This window comes from Mirounga angustirostris, unplaced genomic scaffold, assembly GCF_029215605.1.
Source record: "Mirounga angustirostris isolate CCGP_5_RB_7025 unplaced genomic scaffold, mMirAng1.0.hap1 SCAF_12, whole genome shotgun sequence".
Lineage (NCBI taxonomy): Eukaryota > Metazoa > Chordata > Mammalia > Carnivora > Phocidae > Mirounga > Mirounga angustirostris.
In genome coordinates this window covers 3,439,295-3,457,153 of record NW_026991720.1, presented here as the reverse complement: position 1 = coordinate 3,457,153, position 17,859 = coordinate 3,439,295, and the positions used below count along the sequence as shown (strand labels likewise).

The following is a 17,859-nucleotide window of genomic DNA, read 5'->3' as shown; positions in this document are numbered from 1 at the left end:
TTGTCAGGCGGACGTGCTAAGGCTTGAACTCACTGATTCAGGCTTAGGCTGCTGTGACCCACACCAGGGTGCAGCGGAATTTAGTCCCCAGCCAGAGCAGAGAGAGGTGAGGGCAGAGGGACAGCAGAGCTGGCTGGGTGCTTGAATTCAGTGATTGGGAGGGAATCTGACTGGCCACCCAGACCAGTCTCACCACACCCCACATTCTCCCTGATGTTCCAGCAAACTTGACTTTCATACCTGTGCTAACACAGGCTGGTAAGCCTTTTCAGTATTGGATACCTTTAATTACCAAAAGTTAGCATTGTTGGTCCTTACAATGTGTACTTGTCAATGTTATTTTTCCCCTTGGAGCAAATGAGAACAGACCTGCTCACACTTAAACATGAAGCTCTTTAAAACCTTTAAGATAGTCTTCCATCTCCCCTTCCATCTCCCCTGAGTCTCTCCTCCAGGCAGACCACCTGCCTTTGCTCCAGATGACTCACACCGAGTAACTTTGTTTTCTTTTTTTAATTTAATTTTATTAAATTAAATGTTAGTCACCATACAGTACATTATTAGTTTTTGATGTAGTGATCCACGATCCATTGTTTTCATATAACACCCAGCGCTCCATGCAGTATGTGCCCTCCTTAATACCCATCACCAGGCTAACCCATCCCCCCACGCCCCTCCCCTCTGGAACCCTCAGTTTGTTTCTCAGAGTCCATAGTCTCTCATTGTTCGTCTCCCCCTCCGATGCCCCCCTTTCATTTTTCCCTTCCTTCTCCTAATGTCCTCCATGCTATTCCTTATATTCCACAAATAAGTGAAACCATATGATAATTGACTTTCTCTGCTTGACTTATTTCACTTAGCGTAGTCTCCTCCAGTCCCATCCATGTTGATGTAAAAGTTGGGTATTCATCCTTTCTGATGGCTGAGTAATATTCCATTGTATATATGGACCACATCTTCTTTATCCATTCATCTGTTGAAGGGCATCTCGGCTCTTTCCACAGTTTGGCTATTGTGGACATTGCTGCTATGAACATTGGGATGCATATGGCCCTTCTTTCACTACATCTGTGTCTTTGGGGTAAATACCCAGCAGTGCAATTGCTGGGTCACAGGGTAGCTCTATTTTTAATTTTTTGAGGAACCTCCACACTGTTTTCCAAAGTGGCTGTACCAACTTGCATTCCCACCAACAGTGTAAGAGGGTTCCCCTTTCTCCACAACCTCTCCGACATTTGTTGTTTCTTGCCTTGTCAATTTTTGCCATTCTAACTGGTGTAAGGTGGTATCTCAATGTGGTTTTGATTTGAATTTCCCTGATGGCTAATGATGATGAACATTTTTTCATGTGTCTCTTAGCCATTTGCATATTTTCTTTTGAAAAGTGTCTGTTCATGTCTTCTGCCCATTTTTTAAATTTTATTATGTTATGTTAATCACCATATATTATATCATTAGTTTTTGATGTAGTGTTCCATGATTCATTGTTTGCATATAACACCCTCTGCTCCATTCAATATGTGCCCTCTTTAATACCCATCACCACGCTAACCCATTCCCCACCCCCCTGCCCCCTAGAACCCTCAGTTTGTTTCTGAGTCCATAGTCTCTCACAGTTCATCTCCCCATTCGATTCCCCCCCTTCATTTTTCCCTTCCTACTATCTTCTTCTTCTTCTTCTTTTTTTTTTAACATATAATGTATTATTTGTTTCAGAGGTACAGGTCTGTGATTCATCAGTCTTACACAATTCACAGTACTCACCATAGCACATACCCTCCCCAATGTCTATCACTCAGCCACCCCATCCCTCCCACCCCTCACCACTCCAGCAACCCTCAGTTTGTTTCCTGAGATTAAGAATTCCTCATATCAGTGAGGTCATATGATACATGTCTTTTCTCTGATTGACTTATTTTGCTCAGCATAATACCCTCTAGTTCCATCCACGTCATTGCAAATGGCAAGATTTCATGGGGTTTTTTTTGATGGCTGCATAATATTCCATTGTATGTATATACCACATCTTCTTTATCCATTCTTCTGTTGATGGACATCTTGGCTCTTTCCATAGTTTGGCTATTGTGGACATTGCTGCTATAAACATTGTGGTACACGTACATTTGTATCTTTGGGGTAAATACCCAGTAGTGCAATTGCTGGGTCGTACAGTAGCTCTATTTTCAACTTTTTGAGGAACCTCCATACTGTTTTCCAGAGAGCTTCTGCCCATTTTTTAACTTGATTATTTGTTTTTTGGGTGTTAAGTTTGAGAAGTTCTTTATAGATCTTTGATATCAGCACTTTGTAGTGTCATTTGCAAATATCCTCTCCCATTCTGTGGGTTGCCTCTTTGTTTTGTTGACTGTTTCCTTTGCTGTGCAGAAGTTTTTTATCCTGATGAAGTCCCAAAAGTTCATTTTCCCTTTTGTTTCACTTGCCTTTGGAGATGTATCTTGAAAGAAGTTGCTGTGGCTAATGTCGAAGAGGTTACTGCCTATGTTCTCCTCTAGGATTTTGATGGATTCCTGTCTCACATTGAGGTATTTCATACATTTTGAGTTTATCTTTGTGTATGGTATTAGAGAATGGTCGAGTTTCCTTCTTCTGTATATAGCTCCCCAATTTTCCCAGCACCATTTATTGAAGAGACTGTCTTTTTTTCCATTGCATATTTTTTCCTGCTTTGTCGAAGATTATTTGACCATAGAGTTGAGGGTCCATATCTGGGCTCTCTATTCTGTTCCATTGGTCTATATGTCTGTTTTTGTGCCAGTACCATGCTGTCTTGGTGATCACAGCTTTGTAATATAGCTTGAAATTGGGCAACGTGATGCCCCCAGCTTTGTTTTTCTTTTTCAACATTTCCTTGGCAACTCAGGGTCTTTTCTGATTCCATACAAATTTTAGGATTGTTTGTTCCAGCACTTTGAAAAATGTCATTGGAATTTTGATCAGGATAGCACTGAAGGTATAGATTGCTCTGGGTAGCATAGATATTTTAACAATATTTATTCTTCCAATCCATGAGCATGGAATCTTTTTCCATCTTTTTGTGTCTTCTTCAATTTCTTTCATGAGTGTTCTGCAGTTCCTAGAGTATAGATCCTTTACCTCTTTGGTTAGGTTTGTTCCGAGGTATCTTATGGTTTTTAGTGCTATTGTAAATGGAATCGATTCTCTAATTTCTCTTTCTACAGTTGCATTGTTAGTGTATAAGAAAGCAACTGATTTCTGTGCATTGATTTTGTATCCTGCCACATTACTGAATTGCTGTATGAGTTCTAGTAATTTGGGGGTGGAGTCTTTTGGATTTTCCACATAAAGTATCATGTCATCTGTGAAGAGAGAGAGTTTGACTTCTTCTTTGCCAGTTTGAATACATTTTCCTTCTTTTTGTTGTCTGATTGCTGTTGCTAGAACTTCTAGTACTATGTTGAACAATAGTGGTGAGAGTGGGCACCCTTGACATGTTCCTGATCTTAAGCGAAAGGCTCTCATCTTTTCCCCATTGAGGATGACATTCACTGTGGGTTTTTCATAGGTGGATTTTATGAACTTGAGGAATGTTCCCTTTATCCCTATGCTCTGAAGACTTTTAATCAGGAAAGGAAGCTGTATTTTGTCAAATGCTTTTCTGCATCAATTGAGAGGACCATACGGTTCTTCTCTCTCCTCTTATTAATGTGTTCTATCACACTGATTGATTTGCGAATGTTGAACCACCCTTGCATCCTGGGAATAAATCCCACTTGGTCGTGGTGGATGATCCTTTTAATGTACTGTTGGATCCTATTAGCTAGGATTTTGTTGAGGATTTTGGAATCCATACTCATCAGGGATATCAGTCTGAAATTCTCCTTTTTGATGGGGTCTTTGCCTAGTTTGGGGATCAAGGTAATGCTGGCCTCATAGAATGAGTCTGGAAGCTTCCCTTCTGTTCTATTTTTTGAAACAGCTTCAGTAGAATAGGTATTGTTTCTTCTTTGAATGCTTGGTAGAATTCCCCAAGGAATCCATCAGGCCCTGGACTCTTGTTTTTTGGGAGGTTTTTGATCACTGCTTCAATCTCGTTACTGGTTATTGGCCTATTCAGGTTGTCAGTTTCTTCCTTTGTCAGTCTTGGGAGTTTATAAGTTTCCTGGAAGGCATCCATTTCTTCCAGGTTGCTTAATTTATTGGCATATAGTTGATAATAATTTCTAATAAGTGTTTCTATTTCCTTGGTGTTAGTCGTGATCTCTCCCCTTTCATTCATAATTTTATTAATTTGGATCCTTTCTCTTATCGATCTTATTAATTCTTTCAAAGAACCAGCTTCTAGTTTCATTGATCTGATCTACTGTGTTTCTGGTTTCTAATTCATTGATCTCTGCTCTAATCTTAATTATTTCTCTTCTAATGCATGGCTTAGGCTTCATTTGTTGCTTTTTCTCCAGTTCTTTAAGGTATAAAGTTAGTTGGTGAATTTGGAATTTTTCTATTTTTTTGAGTGATTCTCAGATGGCTATGTATTTTCCCCTTAGGGACCACCTTTGCAGTATACCATAGGTTTTGGAAAGATGTCTTTTCATTCTCATTGGTTTCCATGAATTGTTTACATTCTTTGATTTCCTGGTTGACCCACACATTCTTGAGCAGAGTGGTCTTTAGCTTCCAGGTGTTTGAATTTCTTCCAAATTTTTTCTTATGATTGAGTTCCAGTTTTAAAGCATTATGGTCTGAGAATATGCAGGGAATAATCTCAATCTTTTGGTATTGGTTGAGACCTGATTTGGACCCAGTATGTGGTCTATTCTGGAGAAAGTTCCATGTGCACTTGAGAAGAATGAGTATTCTGTTGTTTTACTGTGGAATGTTCTGTATATATCTATGAGGTCCATCTGGTCCAGTGTGTCATTCAAAGCTCTTGTTTCTTTGTTGATTTTCTGCTTAGATGATCTATTTATTGCTGAGAGTGGAGTATTGAGGTTTCCTACAATTAACATATTATTATCAATATGACTCTTTATTTTGGTTAACAGTTGGCTTATGTAGTTGGCTGCTCCCATGTTGGGGGCATAGATATTTACAATTGTTAGATCTTCTTCTTGGATAGACCTTTTAAGAATGATACACTGTCCTTCTGTGTCTCTAACGATAGTCTTTAGCTTAAAATCTAATTTGTTGGGGCGCCTGGGTGGCTCAGTCGTTAAGCGTCTGCCTTCGGCTCAGGTCATGATCTCAGGGTCCTGGGATCGAGCCCCGCGTCAGGCTCCCTGCTCCATGGGAAGCCTGCTTCTCCCTCTCCCACTCCCCCTGCTTGTGTTCCCTCTCTCGCTGTGTCTCTCTCTGTCAAATAAATAAATAAAATCTTTTAAAAAAAATCTAATTTGTTTGATATAAGAATTGCTACCCCCGCTTTCTTTTGAGGTCCGTTGGCATGGAAGATGGATCTACACCCCTTCACTTTCAGTCTGGATGTATCTTTAGGTTAAAAATGAGTCTCTTGTAGACAGCATATGGATGGGTCCTGTCTTTTTATCTAATCTGCAACCCTCTGCCATTTTATGGGAGCCTTTAGGCTGTTCATGTTGAGAGTGATTATTGAAAAAATATGAATTTATCGTTATGTTGCCTGTGAAGTCCTTGTTTCTATAGATTGTCTCTGTAAATTTCTGTCCTATATCACTCTTGAGGTCTTCCTCCTTTTATAGAACCCCCCTTAATATTTCTTGCAGGGCTGGCTTAGTGGTCACATATTCTTTCAGTTTCTGCCAGTCTTGGAAGCTCTTTATCTCTCCATCCTTTCTAAATGACAGCCTTGCTAGATAAAATATTCTTGGCTTCATGTTCTTCTCATTTAGTACCCTGAATATGTCTTGCCAGCCCTTTCTGGCTTGCCAGGTCTTGCAATAGGTCTGACATTATTCTGATGTTCCTCCCTCTGTATGTAAGGAATCTCTTCCCCCTAACTGCCCTTAAGATGGTTTCTTTGGTTCTAAGATTTGTGAGTTTTACTATTACATGCTGGGGCGTTTGTCTGTTCTCCTTGATCTTGGGAGGGGTCCTCTCTGCCTCTAGGACATGAATGTTTGTGTCATTCCCCAGATTAGGGAAGTTCTCAGCTACGATTTGCTCAAATATATCTTCTAGGCCTCTCTCTGTCTCCACCCCCTCAGGGATAATTCTGACATTGGAACGTTTCATGGCGTCACTTATTTCTCTAATTCTGTTTTCGTGGATTTTAAGCTGTTTCTCCCAGACCTCCTCTTTTTCCTTCTTTTCTATCAGTTTTTCTTCAAGATACTAATTCATTCTTCTACCTCGCTTACCCTAGCTGTTAGATTATCTAGATTAGATTGGATCTCACTGATAGCTTTTTAAAATTCTGCCAGATCAGTTCTCATTTCTGCCCTTAGAGACTCTATGTTGTCATTAATTGATTTCTCCATTCTAGCAATCATCTTCATAACTGTTACCCTGAAGTCTATTTCCGACATCTTGCTTATATCTGTATCCATTTGTAAATCTGTGGCAGAAGTCAGTCTCTGAGTCTTTCCTATTTTGGGGGTTCCTCCTCTTAGTCATTCTGTTGAAGGGTGGTTGAGGGAATGTACAGAGTCCGAATTATTGACCACAACCCAAGCAAGATGCACCTATTTTTTAGGGACCTTAGAATTGTCGGCCTCTTGTTCTCCCAGCCTGTCTTCTCGGGGAAGGGCCTGCTGCGCTGTTACTCAGGCAACCCTCTTTAGACAGAGTTGTCCTGCCCCCTGGGGGTTGGGATGGGCTCAGTGAAAACCGGTTTTTTGGGGCTTTTGTTCTCTGGCAGCTTTCCCTGGTGGCTTTCTGCATTTCTTCTGAGTCAAAGCAGAAGAGATGGTTTCCAACCCTCTGCCTCAGAACAGATATATCACAGTCTGTTCTTCAGTGAGCTCTCCAGGCCACACTCTCTGTTTCTGTCTGTGCTGCTATAAACTGCAATGTCCTCAGTTGTGCACCCCTTAGCTGCACTCCCAGCCCTCGCTTCCAGGTCCAGACATGTCTCTGCCCTTTGTGCTTCTAAAACCACCAACCGCCCCCAGTTCACACGTGTGTCCCCGCACCTCCAGGTTTCAGTCCGGTGGGCTGCCCTAAAGTCCGTTCCCTGCCACTACCGGTCTGCGAGTCTGTGCCCGGTCCCCAGCGCAGGAGACTTTTGTGCTCCAGTGGTGCAGGATCCCAAAGTCTCCCTCCCAAAATCACAGCTCCCTGCTTCATACCTCGAAACCAACCACCATAGAGATCCAGATATATCTTCTTACAACTCAGGCTGATTTCTTGGGTGTTCAGAGTGGTCTGGTAGATATCCAGCTCAGTTCAAGGGACTGGTTGGAATAGGGTCCCCTACTTCTCCACCATCCTTTAGGGGAGATTTGAGTTCTATTTTACAAATTTGGGAGAGGTAGTTAGGGACAGGGAGTGGGGAAATATGTAAGGCAGGGTCTTTTACAAAACCTATAAGGCCAGAGTCATGAGGTTCACCAGGGAGCAGAATGGAGTGGCGTGGAGACCTCAGGGGTTGATCTTGGAAAGGGATCTGGTAGCTTCTTTCTGCAGGAGAGAAAAGTTGGAGGGGAGATCTGCAGTGAGGCCATAGAGGTGAAGACTGGGTGGTGGATTAGAGGAGGACTAAAGAAGTTAATTCAGTGCCATTGGAGGATGGATTGACCTGGGGCAGGAAGTCAAGGGAGGCAAAGAATGGAGTCAAGGAGAACTTTGATTTTAGCTCAGTATACTGAGTGATGAAACCACCAACTCAGATAGGAAATATCAAAGGAGAACTGGGTTTTTAGGATTGTTGAAGAGTTTATTTTGGAGACTATTGAGTTTTTGGTGCTTATGAGGCATGAGGTAGGGATGTCTAGGTGGAAATCTGGTTTAAAACTACAGGAGTGGATGATTTCATCGAAGAAGAAGAAGAAGATACAAAATGAGTCTGCATGAGTGTGCAGAGCGGGGCATGAGTGTGCATGGTGGGGCATGAGTGTGTATGATGAGGCTGAGGTAGTGAAGACCACAGACAAATAAAAAGTATGGCTCTGTGGGAGCAGAGGAGGAGAGAAGATAAGAAGTGTGGGCAGATGTTTCAGAAATAGAAGAAGCAAACCAAATGTGAACTCACCCCATGACAGACTTCTGAGTGGTTATTTTTATTCCAATTATTGAATGCCAATAGCAACTATTTTTCATGATATATTAGAAAGAAAATTTGCTGAAATTGCTTTCCCATCTTGTGAATGGTGTTTTGGGTAACAAGTCTTTATATATTAATTTTCCAAGAGAAATTTGATAGTGAAGAAGAAACCAAAGTAACTCAAATCTGTGAACTTCTAAAAGTGCACTCTTAGAAAAATAACTGAATGCAGTCTTACTAACTTCCAACTCTGTACTTTTTTCCCCATGATCAGAAGTATTCAGCGGCATCTGGGTGGCTCAGATGGTTGGCTCAGGTCATGATCGCAGGGTCCTGGGATTGAGTCCCATGTCGGGCTCCCTGCTCATTGGGGAGCCTGCTTCTTCTTCTCCCTCTACTGCCCGCCCCCCGCCTGTGCTCTCTCACTTTCTCTGTCAAATAAATAAATAAAATCTTTTAAAAAAAAGTATTTAGAGACTATTTTAAAGAAAGAAACAAATACAACAGATGGAGACGGGGGGTGGGGGGGAGGCTTTATCTTTCTAAGGAACAAATTCTTTCAAGGAGATGTAGCTTTTTTTTTTTTAATTCCTTTCAAGATAAGGCATTTGCTCTTTAAAGAGTAGTCTCTTTTATGCCTGTGGTTCTTTTGGCTCTGGGTTGAGAGGATATTTTGTGGAAGAGAATGCTGTTTGATAGTTCCATCTTGGAGCAAAGAGAAGACTGTTACATCACCTTCTCCCTTTGCTAATTTTTAGAGAGTAACACATAAATCCTAAGTGCACTTTCATTTCTAAGGGTCCCATTTGCATCAACTGTTCACTCCGGAAGGCTTCTTTCATATACATCCTTGGCAGATCCAGCATCTCAGGTCTCCCTGTCTCTTTTTGACTCCGTCCCATTTTTGTTGGAATCTTTCTAATTAGTGATTCAGTTTTCCAGATATTTCACAACATTTTCCATCCATATTTTTTTTTCCTTTTTGCCCCATATTACACACATAGAATGGAGAATGGGTAGTTCTCCCATCTTCTTACCCTTGCCCATATAAGATTATTTTAATTCGGTCTTCTTCTTCTCATTGGCTGCAGTCAGAAGATATTCCCAGGGCTGAATTTCAGAGTTATTTAGTGGTATGTTTAAAGAGGAATGCTAAGATCAACTTCTACGTGTCTGTTGGGAATGGCATAACCAGACGATGAATTGAAATCACTGCTTCCAGAGGGATTAAAGAAATATTCTTTCAACTGCAAAATTTTGCATAATTGTTTTATCTGTTGGTATCCTGGATTTTTCGGTTGACAGCAATCAACTTGGACTTGTAACTTGAGTTAAGAGATATGCCCTTTGTTCAGGCAATTTCCAGTGTAGTGATTGGAGAGAGAGAGACTTCAGATCAAATCTTGCTTGAACTTAATTTGAATTCCTTAGGATTCAATTTTCCTATTTTCAGAATACGATGCTAATACCTGCATTGAGTGAGTTCCTGGATGCTGAGGAGCTGGCACCCCTCACCTCCATGAAAGCTCGCCGCTTACACCCTCAGCTTCATTGGCATCACCATGACTGTTCTCTACAGCCATTTCAAAGACTTCCCTCAGGGTTTTTGGTCTATGAGTGGCCTTCCCAGCACCTCACTTCTGTACTGAAACTGTTTTGATATAAGGAATTTGTTTATCTGTTTGTTTTAGAAGTGGCTGGAGGTTTATAGGGAGGGAGTCCAGTAACTTAAGAGTCTGTCCGCATTTGATATAATAGGTACCTTTTTTCCTCTGGATTTAGACTAGATATACCATTTACCTATTGCTGTTTAAGAAACTACCCCAAACTTAACAGCTTAAGACAACCAACACTTCTTATCTTAAAATTACTGTGGGTCAGGGATTCAAGACCATCTTATCTGAGTGTCTCTGGCTCGTGGTCTGTCAGTGTCAGCCGGGGCTACATCATCAGAAGGTTCAACTAGGGATGAAGACTCTGTGCATCCAAGCTCCCTCATGTGGTTGTGGGCAAGACACCTCAGCTCCTTGTGGGCTGTTGGCGATCTGCTGGGGAGGAACCTTGGTGGCTCACCACATGGACCTCTCCTTAGGGCTGCTTAGGTGTCCTCACAGCATGGCGGCTGTCTTTCCCCAGAGCAGTGATCCAAAGGAAAGCCAGCAAGAAGCCACAACACCTTTTACAACCCGATCTCAGAAGTCTCACACCATGATTTCTGCCACATTCTATTCGATCAAGTCCCTTGGAATTAGGCACCACCCCTTCTTCCCCTCCCCCTCCTCCTTTTTGCCTCCATTCCTCCGCTCTCCTTCCTTTTCCTCTCTCCTCTGCCCTTGCTGTACCTCACTTTCCTATTTTAGCAAACAGAGGTCACCTTTTGCCTGCTTGGGTTATCATGAAACTAGAGTGAGATGAACAGGATGAACAGGTGGCTTTGGAGGAGAGTTTAAGCATACCGTGTAACAGCACCATGTGCCCTGACCTCGGACAAAGGTGGTGTGTCTGTTGAGTTTCTGTTCTTGCATCTGAGGGAGCTGGTCCATCCCAGAGGCAGTTTAGTCAAAGCACAGGGTCCTCAGGTGGGTGCTCTCTGACCAGGAATCTACTCAGGATCGGCCCTCCCTTCTCCTGGGGAAGCATTACCAGGCATCACGTCAGAAACAGCAGAGTGGGTTTGTGTGCTCCTTCTCAGATTGCAGGGGCAGGTCCGGAAGTTCTCCTTCAGATCCTTTGGTTTACTGGCTATTTACTCGTAAGGAAAGCAGTATTTGGACAAATTTCCTCATTAGATGCCTACCCACCTCCCTCCCGCAGGCCCCCCCAGGCCCCATATTTCTGGTGCAGAAGTCTCAGGATCTTCGGAAGCAAAAGAACTTTGGGACTTGAGGGCTGCTGTTTACTTTTATATCTGGATTCTTTTTCTCCAGTAACTGTGATTCACTATGATTATCTCTAAGTTAATCCAGGGGCCCCAATGAAGCAGGGAGTCAGTGAGCTTAGCAGGGTCCTGCCTGTTCTCTTTCTCAGGCTCACTCCATCATCCACACCCCAGTGCATTCCTCTATCCCACGTGCTTCACACTGGACCTATCTCCCTTGGCCTGACCCATTACCTTTAGGAAGGTGGTTTTAAATGCTGGTCACTGAACATGTCCCCACACAGGTTTTTGACTCTCAGAAGTTACATGCGTGGAAGAAAGAGAAGTGCGGTATGTTCTTGCTTCAACCCTGCAGATAATCCATCACATTCCAGCTCTGGGGAGGGTCTCTATCCAGAAAGCTGGAGGTGAAGGATACCAAGAATTCTTGAACTGCATGTTCTCCCCATTTGTGGTCATCCCTTGCATTCTAGTCATTGCATTTATGGGTTAGAGAATCATCTCCTAGCTCAAGATTTTAAGAGAAGCTTCAGGTTGGGGGTATAGGAGTTTGGAAACACTGTTTTTTGTTACCTTAGTTTTAAAAGCCACACTCCCTCTTGTAATGAGTTCTTAGTTTATTGACCACTCTCTGAAGCTAAAAGATGCACATCACTTTGTACAGAAGGACAGGAGTTTGCCCAGTTAAGCCTATCTTGGTTTCAGTATTCACTGAGGATGCACAATGGAATTTGCCATAATTTACAGGGAACTCCCACAGTACATGGGTCTTCTGGTGTGCTGGGTCTAGCTGACTGACAGCCTCTGGTGACCTCTTCATTCGTCCTGTGCTACATGTCCTTGAGCTGGAAATCTGTGCCCCCGATTTAATCACAAATCAGCCAGCTATGGGGTCGATATCAAGCCTCTGCCCAGTAAACAATGTGCAAATGAAGAAAGTAAAATAAACGATATGCAAATTAACTTTCTAAGTAAGTGAAAGACTTTGCCTCCAGGTCTCCTGATTAACTACTTTTCCTCCACTGATGTTTTTTAGGATGCACAGTGATTTGAAAAATATCATGGTCACAGCCCTTGTCTCAATGCTTGCTTTTTTCTTTCTTTCTTTCTTTTTTTGTCTTGTCTGTTTCAGATATACCAACACTCCTACACTGGATATTATGTCCTGAGCAAAATTCCTCATGGGTAAGATTATTCTTTCATTTTCTTTTAATGAGAAATACTCAGAACAAAGAAAGGGTAGAACCCTGAGTGGTTGCTTAATTCATAGAATTAAGGGCAGGAAATGGGGCAGCTTGATTCTGACCGTGAAGTCCCCTGTTGTTGTAGGGCCTCCCTGGCTCCCCCCTGGCTAACTGTATCCAGCTTCTAGGGGGTCCCATGAATCTGGTTACTTGCCCATTTGTGAAGCCCCCCATCCTAGAACAAAGCCACTTATCTCCTGTTCCGGTTGCCAAGGTTTCCCCTTGAGGTCCTGCAGGGCAGGACTATCTCCCCACCCCCCTGCCCTGTAATCAGCTGTGGCCCTCCCGGGTACAGGGGTGGGGAGTGGGGGGGGTAGCCCCAGGACTCCCACAGTGTTCTGGTTATCTCCATAATAGAGTGGCACCGCTAAGCTCATCCGGTCTCTCAAAAATGCATGATTTGGGGCCCAAACCTGTGTGGGGGAAGGACAGACATGAGAGCATGCATGATTCTATAAGGCTTTCGGTGTTGGGTAGCTATACTCACACACAGCACAGGGGTGCGTTATCAGGAGCTCAACTCTGGAGTCCAGAGGCAGCAAAAGACTGGTTAAAGTTTGCTGAAGCCATTTGTTGAGTCAGACACATGGAGAAGGGCTGCTGAACGAGGAATGAGAGGCAGGGATGGCTTTCTGTTTCTCTCCCATCCTCCCCCGTCCCCTCCGCCTCTCCCCTCCCCCACCCCCCTGGGGCTTCTTCCACAATCCTTTGGAAAGGGCAGGGGCTCTGGAAATGCTATGGCTGGTGTTGTATGGATTGTCTATGAATAGTTGAGGGAGGCATCCTCATTTTCCTGAATTTAAACAAGCAGCAGGAATTGCTGAAAAGTATTGTTTAATAGGAGAGCATGAACCAGCAACATGGATGTTTACAACTGTGTCCATCTGCTTTCTACTAAGTTTAAGTAGAACATGGGCATCTCTTTGGAAAACAAACGTGGAGAAAATAATTTCATTTGGCCTTCAGACAAAGGAGAGATGTATGTAGATATGCAGCAACATGAGATTAACAGTTTCTGTGAGATGAGTAGACAAATCAAGGTCAAAGAAACTTAAGATGAGCCGCTGTGGTAAAAACGAAGTATCCATAGGAATTTTTCATTTAAAGCATATTTTAAATATAAACTCAGATGTTTTCCACTAAGGAGGAATTATTCTCTTATTTTTTCAAGCAGATCTGCATCTTCAAAGCTCACGGCAGGCAGGAGTATGATTAAGCCTTGAGATTTATGTGCCCATTGTAGGACAATGGAATGTATTATAGGTGACAGATATTTTTGTTCCATCTTCTATATATTTGTAAAACTCAGAGCTGTAAAAGCATCTGATGCTCAATACATTGTGTTAATACTTGACTGCATCAGTCAGAGTTTAGAAAAAGTAGATTTGGACAACCTGACCTAAGCCAGCTGCAAACCAGAGGACAAGATGGTCTGTGTTCACGACTTGTTCTCAGTGTTGATGATGATGATGATGATCCCCCCATAGAGAATGTCAACATATAACGGGCTGCCTTCGGTTTTTTTTAAATCATCACAGTAATAATAATTGCCATCATTTATAAATTGACTTTCATGCACCTACACCCCAGCAGAGTAGCCTGCAAGAAAAGCATCCCTACCCGCATTTACAGTGAGAGCTGTAAGGCATAGCTGCCCTGCATCTCCTAGCTCACGTACAGCCTGGCTGACTCCGAACCCCGTGCTCTCAAGACAACCCCTTGAGTTACGTTAGAGCTGTAAAGATCAGACTTAGTGGTGCTAAAATATTTCTTTTCTGAGGACTATTATACGACTGAAAGATGTAGCAGATGACTCGTTACGTTTACTGGTAAAGAACCCTGGGTGGACGAGAAGGTCTGTGGCCGTCCCAACACCCTGTGCACCGACGTAGCATCTCCAAAGCTGGCAGTGCTTGACCAACCACCTCTCCCTCTTTGTTACGATCGTTTATGGAAAATGAATCAGTTCATTTCATGTATTGTCAACATCTAATCTGTATTAATGAGACCATGGTTGAGGCTTCAGGCCTCAGGTTTCTGCAGCTTCAGTGACAACTCCAGCAGTCACCTGAGCAGGCGCTCCACCGGATGACAGGAGAAGGACGCAGCCCACATTCTAAGGCTTGTGTCCACGTAGATTTGGGGTAGAGAGGAAAGCGCAACTGTGTTTTTAAAACAAAAATAAGTCTGTGTTAAGTTATCGGGATTTACATTACCTATCATACCAAAAACGAAGAGCTTTCCTTGGTGCTTCTGAAGACACACATCTGTACATTTCTCCCAATTTCTCACTTCTCTTTCCTCACTTGTCCCCTAAAGACTTCACTGTAAGCCCGAGGCTGTTCGAGCTACAGGATGGGATTAGTTGTCATTTATAACTTGAATGTTGTGTTGGCTTCAGGCTTTCCAACCCATCACGGAGAAGGGTTGAATTAATTTTTCAGTGCCGTCTGAATCTGGTTTCCTTCCTTTTTGCCAGTGGCAGAAGAATTCAAGGAAGGGTATACCCTTTCTACGGTGTGGTTCACGAGCCAGGAGAGGCCCTCCCTGTCCCGTGCTCTCACTTCCTCCTTCAGAGTTTGGACCTCTGTCTGAGGTGGGAGCCAAGCCCCGTCCTTCTGCACACACTGGCTAGGGTTGTAATGAGAATCCCAAGGTAGCAGGGTTTTCATCTATGCAAAGATCTAAAACCGAAGGGAAAATTTGTTTGACTTCCACATACTAAATGTTCAAAAAGTGTATTCTTAAAAGACATGTATCTTTTACACAAATCTGTTTGCTAAGGCAGATTTAAAGCTAGTCATTCTTAACATAAAATGTTTCACTAAGTTTTTATATCAGAAAATCAGCAAAATAAAACCATCTTCTTTAATAGAGATTATAGCCAGTTAAACATTTTCTATTAAGGACGCATCATATGAGTGTTTTCATGAAGTATTTTTGTAGACTTAGCTGCTTCTTGACATTTTCCTGACATAACTTTTTTCTGGAATGAATTTTTTCTTTGGCTTGAGTGCTTTTTTAAAAATATATATATTTCTGTATGATTATAATTTCTCATATTTATTAGGATCGTCCTGAAGATCATATGGACTGGTGAAAATGATTCCTCTTATAACATAAATCTATTTTAAGGAAAATCTGGCATATCTCTTAATTGGGAGGCATTGGCAATGTGGGGTTTAGCAAACAAAGTAATAACAAATTAAATATTATTAGACTTTACTTCCTAGCCAGCTGAAATCCTTTCTGTTACAGGGAGGGGAATGATACAACCCCTATAACAATAAAATTCTCAAAGCTAAGGCTTGTTCCATGACACTTGGGTAATTATAATGCCCATGTGATGGATGTTTTAATGTCTGTCTTAAAAGAAATGTCTGTAGCCTCAACTATCTATAATTCTCAGTGCTCAGTGCATTCTTTTTTATATCATCTCAATTAGACCTACCACAATTAATATTTAAGACATTCTTGTTTTGCCTCCAGTGGAAGCAAACAAGACAATATAAGTCAATGAGTATTTATTGAAATGCTCCATTGAGTAACAAAAGCATGGTTGCCATCCTTAAGAAGTTCAAAATCCTGTTGAAAAGAAAAGACACAGACTCTGTAACATCATAAAATCAAGTGGCCCAAGTGACTATTTTATTTTATTTATTTTATTTTTATTTTTATTTTTTAAAGATTTTATTTATTTATTTGACAGAGACAGCGAGAGCAGGAACTCAAGCAGGGGGAGTGGGAGAGGGAGAAGTAGGCTTCCCGCTGAGCAGGGAGCCCGATGTGGGACTCGATCCCAGGACTCTGGGATCATGACCTGAGCCGAAGGCAGACGCTTAACGACTGAGCCACCCAGGCGCCCCCAAGTGACTATTTTAAACACTGAACTCAGAAGAGAAAGCTGTGGGCATCAGGTCTCATAAAGGAAGTCTGGCTGCAGCTGAGTCTCAAGAGTTGAACAAGTTATTTTTAATAGATGGAGACATAGAGCAGATATTCCAGATCGGGAAGGTCATTAAACAGACTTGACCTTTGCAATGAGCCAGCATCTTCTGGAATTAGTAGAGTTCTAGGCCAGGCCACAGCAGGGGTGCTCCCATGGGGCTCTGCGTGGGTAGAGATGGGGTTGGGTGGGTTTTAGGATAGGCCTGCAGTGCAGGGAACCTAAACACTGCCTCGTGTGGTGAGTCTTTACAGTAAGAACACAGGGATCCTTTAGAGCAGTTGTGTTGAAAATGGCAGGCCTGAGTGAGTTTTCACACATATATAGGAGGGAAGGGAGGTTTGGAGCATGGATTCAATTAGGAGGCCTGGTGGAGAGTAATGAAGGCTTGGAATGTGGCAGAGCCCAGTCTGTGTAGAAACCACACTCAGACTGATGACAGGTAGCTGGTGTTCTCCTGGAAAATGAAGACAGATTTTCAGTGTTAATTCCATGTCCCTCTAATTAAATCTTTGGGGCAGCCTGTGGTCCTGTTGTGAGCTGAGCCTGGTGCATGAGAAGATTCAAAATAGTGAGTTCACGAGGGCAGCAGTGAGAATTCTCAGCACGCCTCAGTGCCTCTGTGGCTCACATTTCCTCCCTGGCCTTTTTCTCATGGATCTCTGGGGGGCCCTGCCGCTGGCCCTTCCAGGCAGACACACGCTGGCTCTCTCGAGCCAGCTACCTTCACAGCTGCCAGAATATGCATGAATAGGATTGTTAGTATAATGTTCTAATGTGAAGAAATGTAAAATGTAGAAGAAAGTGATGTCCTTAAAATATCGCTTTGCATGTCTCTACCACGGCATCGAGAGGGGAGAATCCCAGTGTTGCTGACTTTCACACATTTTCAGAACCGTGGACAGCTTAGAGGTCTACACTGGACTCACTCTAGCTGCTTCTCTCTGTCCTTCCTTCTCCCTTATCCTCCAATCCTCCTTCCCTTTCTCCCTTCCTCCCTCCAGAATACAAACCTTAGCAAGCATTTTCAAGAGAACATGACTTTAAAGTCAAATAGATCTGGAAATAAATTCCCAGGGAGCCCCTTTGCCCGTGTAATCATGGAAGAGTTACTTTGCTTCTCCAGGCCCAATTGCTCCATATATATAATGGAAATAAAATGCCTGACTCATAGGGTTCATGAAAAGGTTATAGGAAATACTGTAGAATAATGAGGTGGTACATTTAAGTGCCTGCTTCAGTGTGTGGAAAGCACTACAGGCCCTATTCATGGAGGAACCGAGATCTTCCATAATATGGCCAAGTCTCTTTAACCCCCCTTCCCTGCATTTGGACACAATAAATTTCACCCTCAATGTCAACTCTGATCAAGTGTAATGGCTTCCTGGAGCTGAGTGTAAAAGTAGTCTAGAGCTCTGTCCGGGCTCTGTGGGAAAGAATGTGGAGATCCGTGCAGCAGCAGGGGGAGGGCGGGGAGATGTGTGCGATGCCCCTGCGTGCCAGCCCCACTCCTGTGCGTGGTCACGTCAGTGGTGTGAGCAAGCGCGGCCCCCAGACAGGGCGTGCTCCTGGGCGCCCACACCCCCACATGTGTGCCAGAGCCTGGCTGCTCTCTGGGTGCCTGGCATCCCCA

The 17,859-nt window shown here is 42.9% G+C and overlaps 1 protein-coding gene across 1 annotated transcript in view; it reads left to right on the top strand.

Moving 5' to 3' along the window:
* Positions 1–17,859, top strand: part of DPP6 (dipeptidyl peptidase like 6) — a 689,297-nt gene that overhangs the window by 486,073 nt on the left and 185,365 nt on the right. The window contains exon 6 of the mRNA XM_064575688.1: positions 12,169–12,221. Coding sequence (XP_064431758.1) covers positions 12,169–12,221 — 53 coding nt within the window. The remainder of the gene's footprint in view (positions 1–12,168; positions 12,222–17,859) is intronic.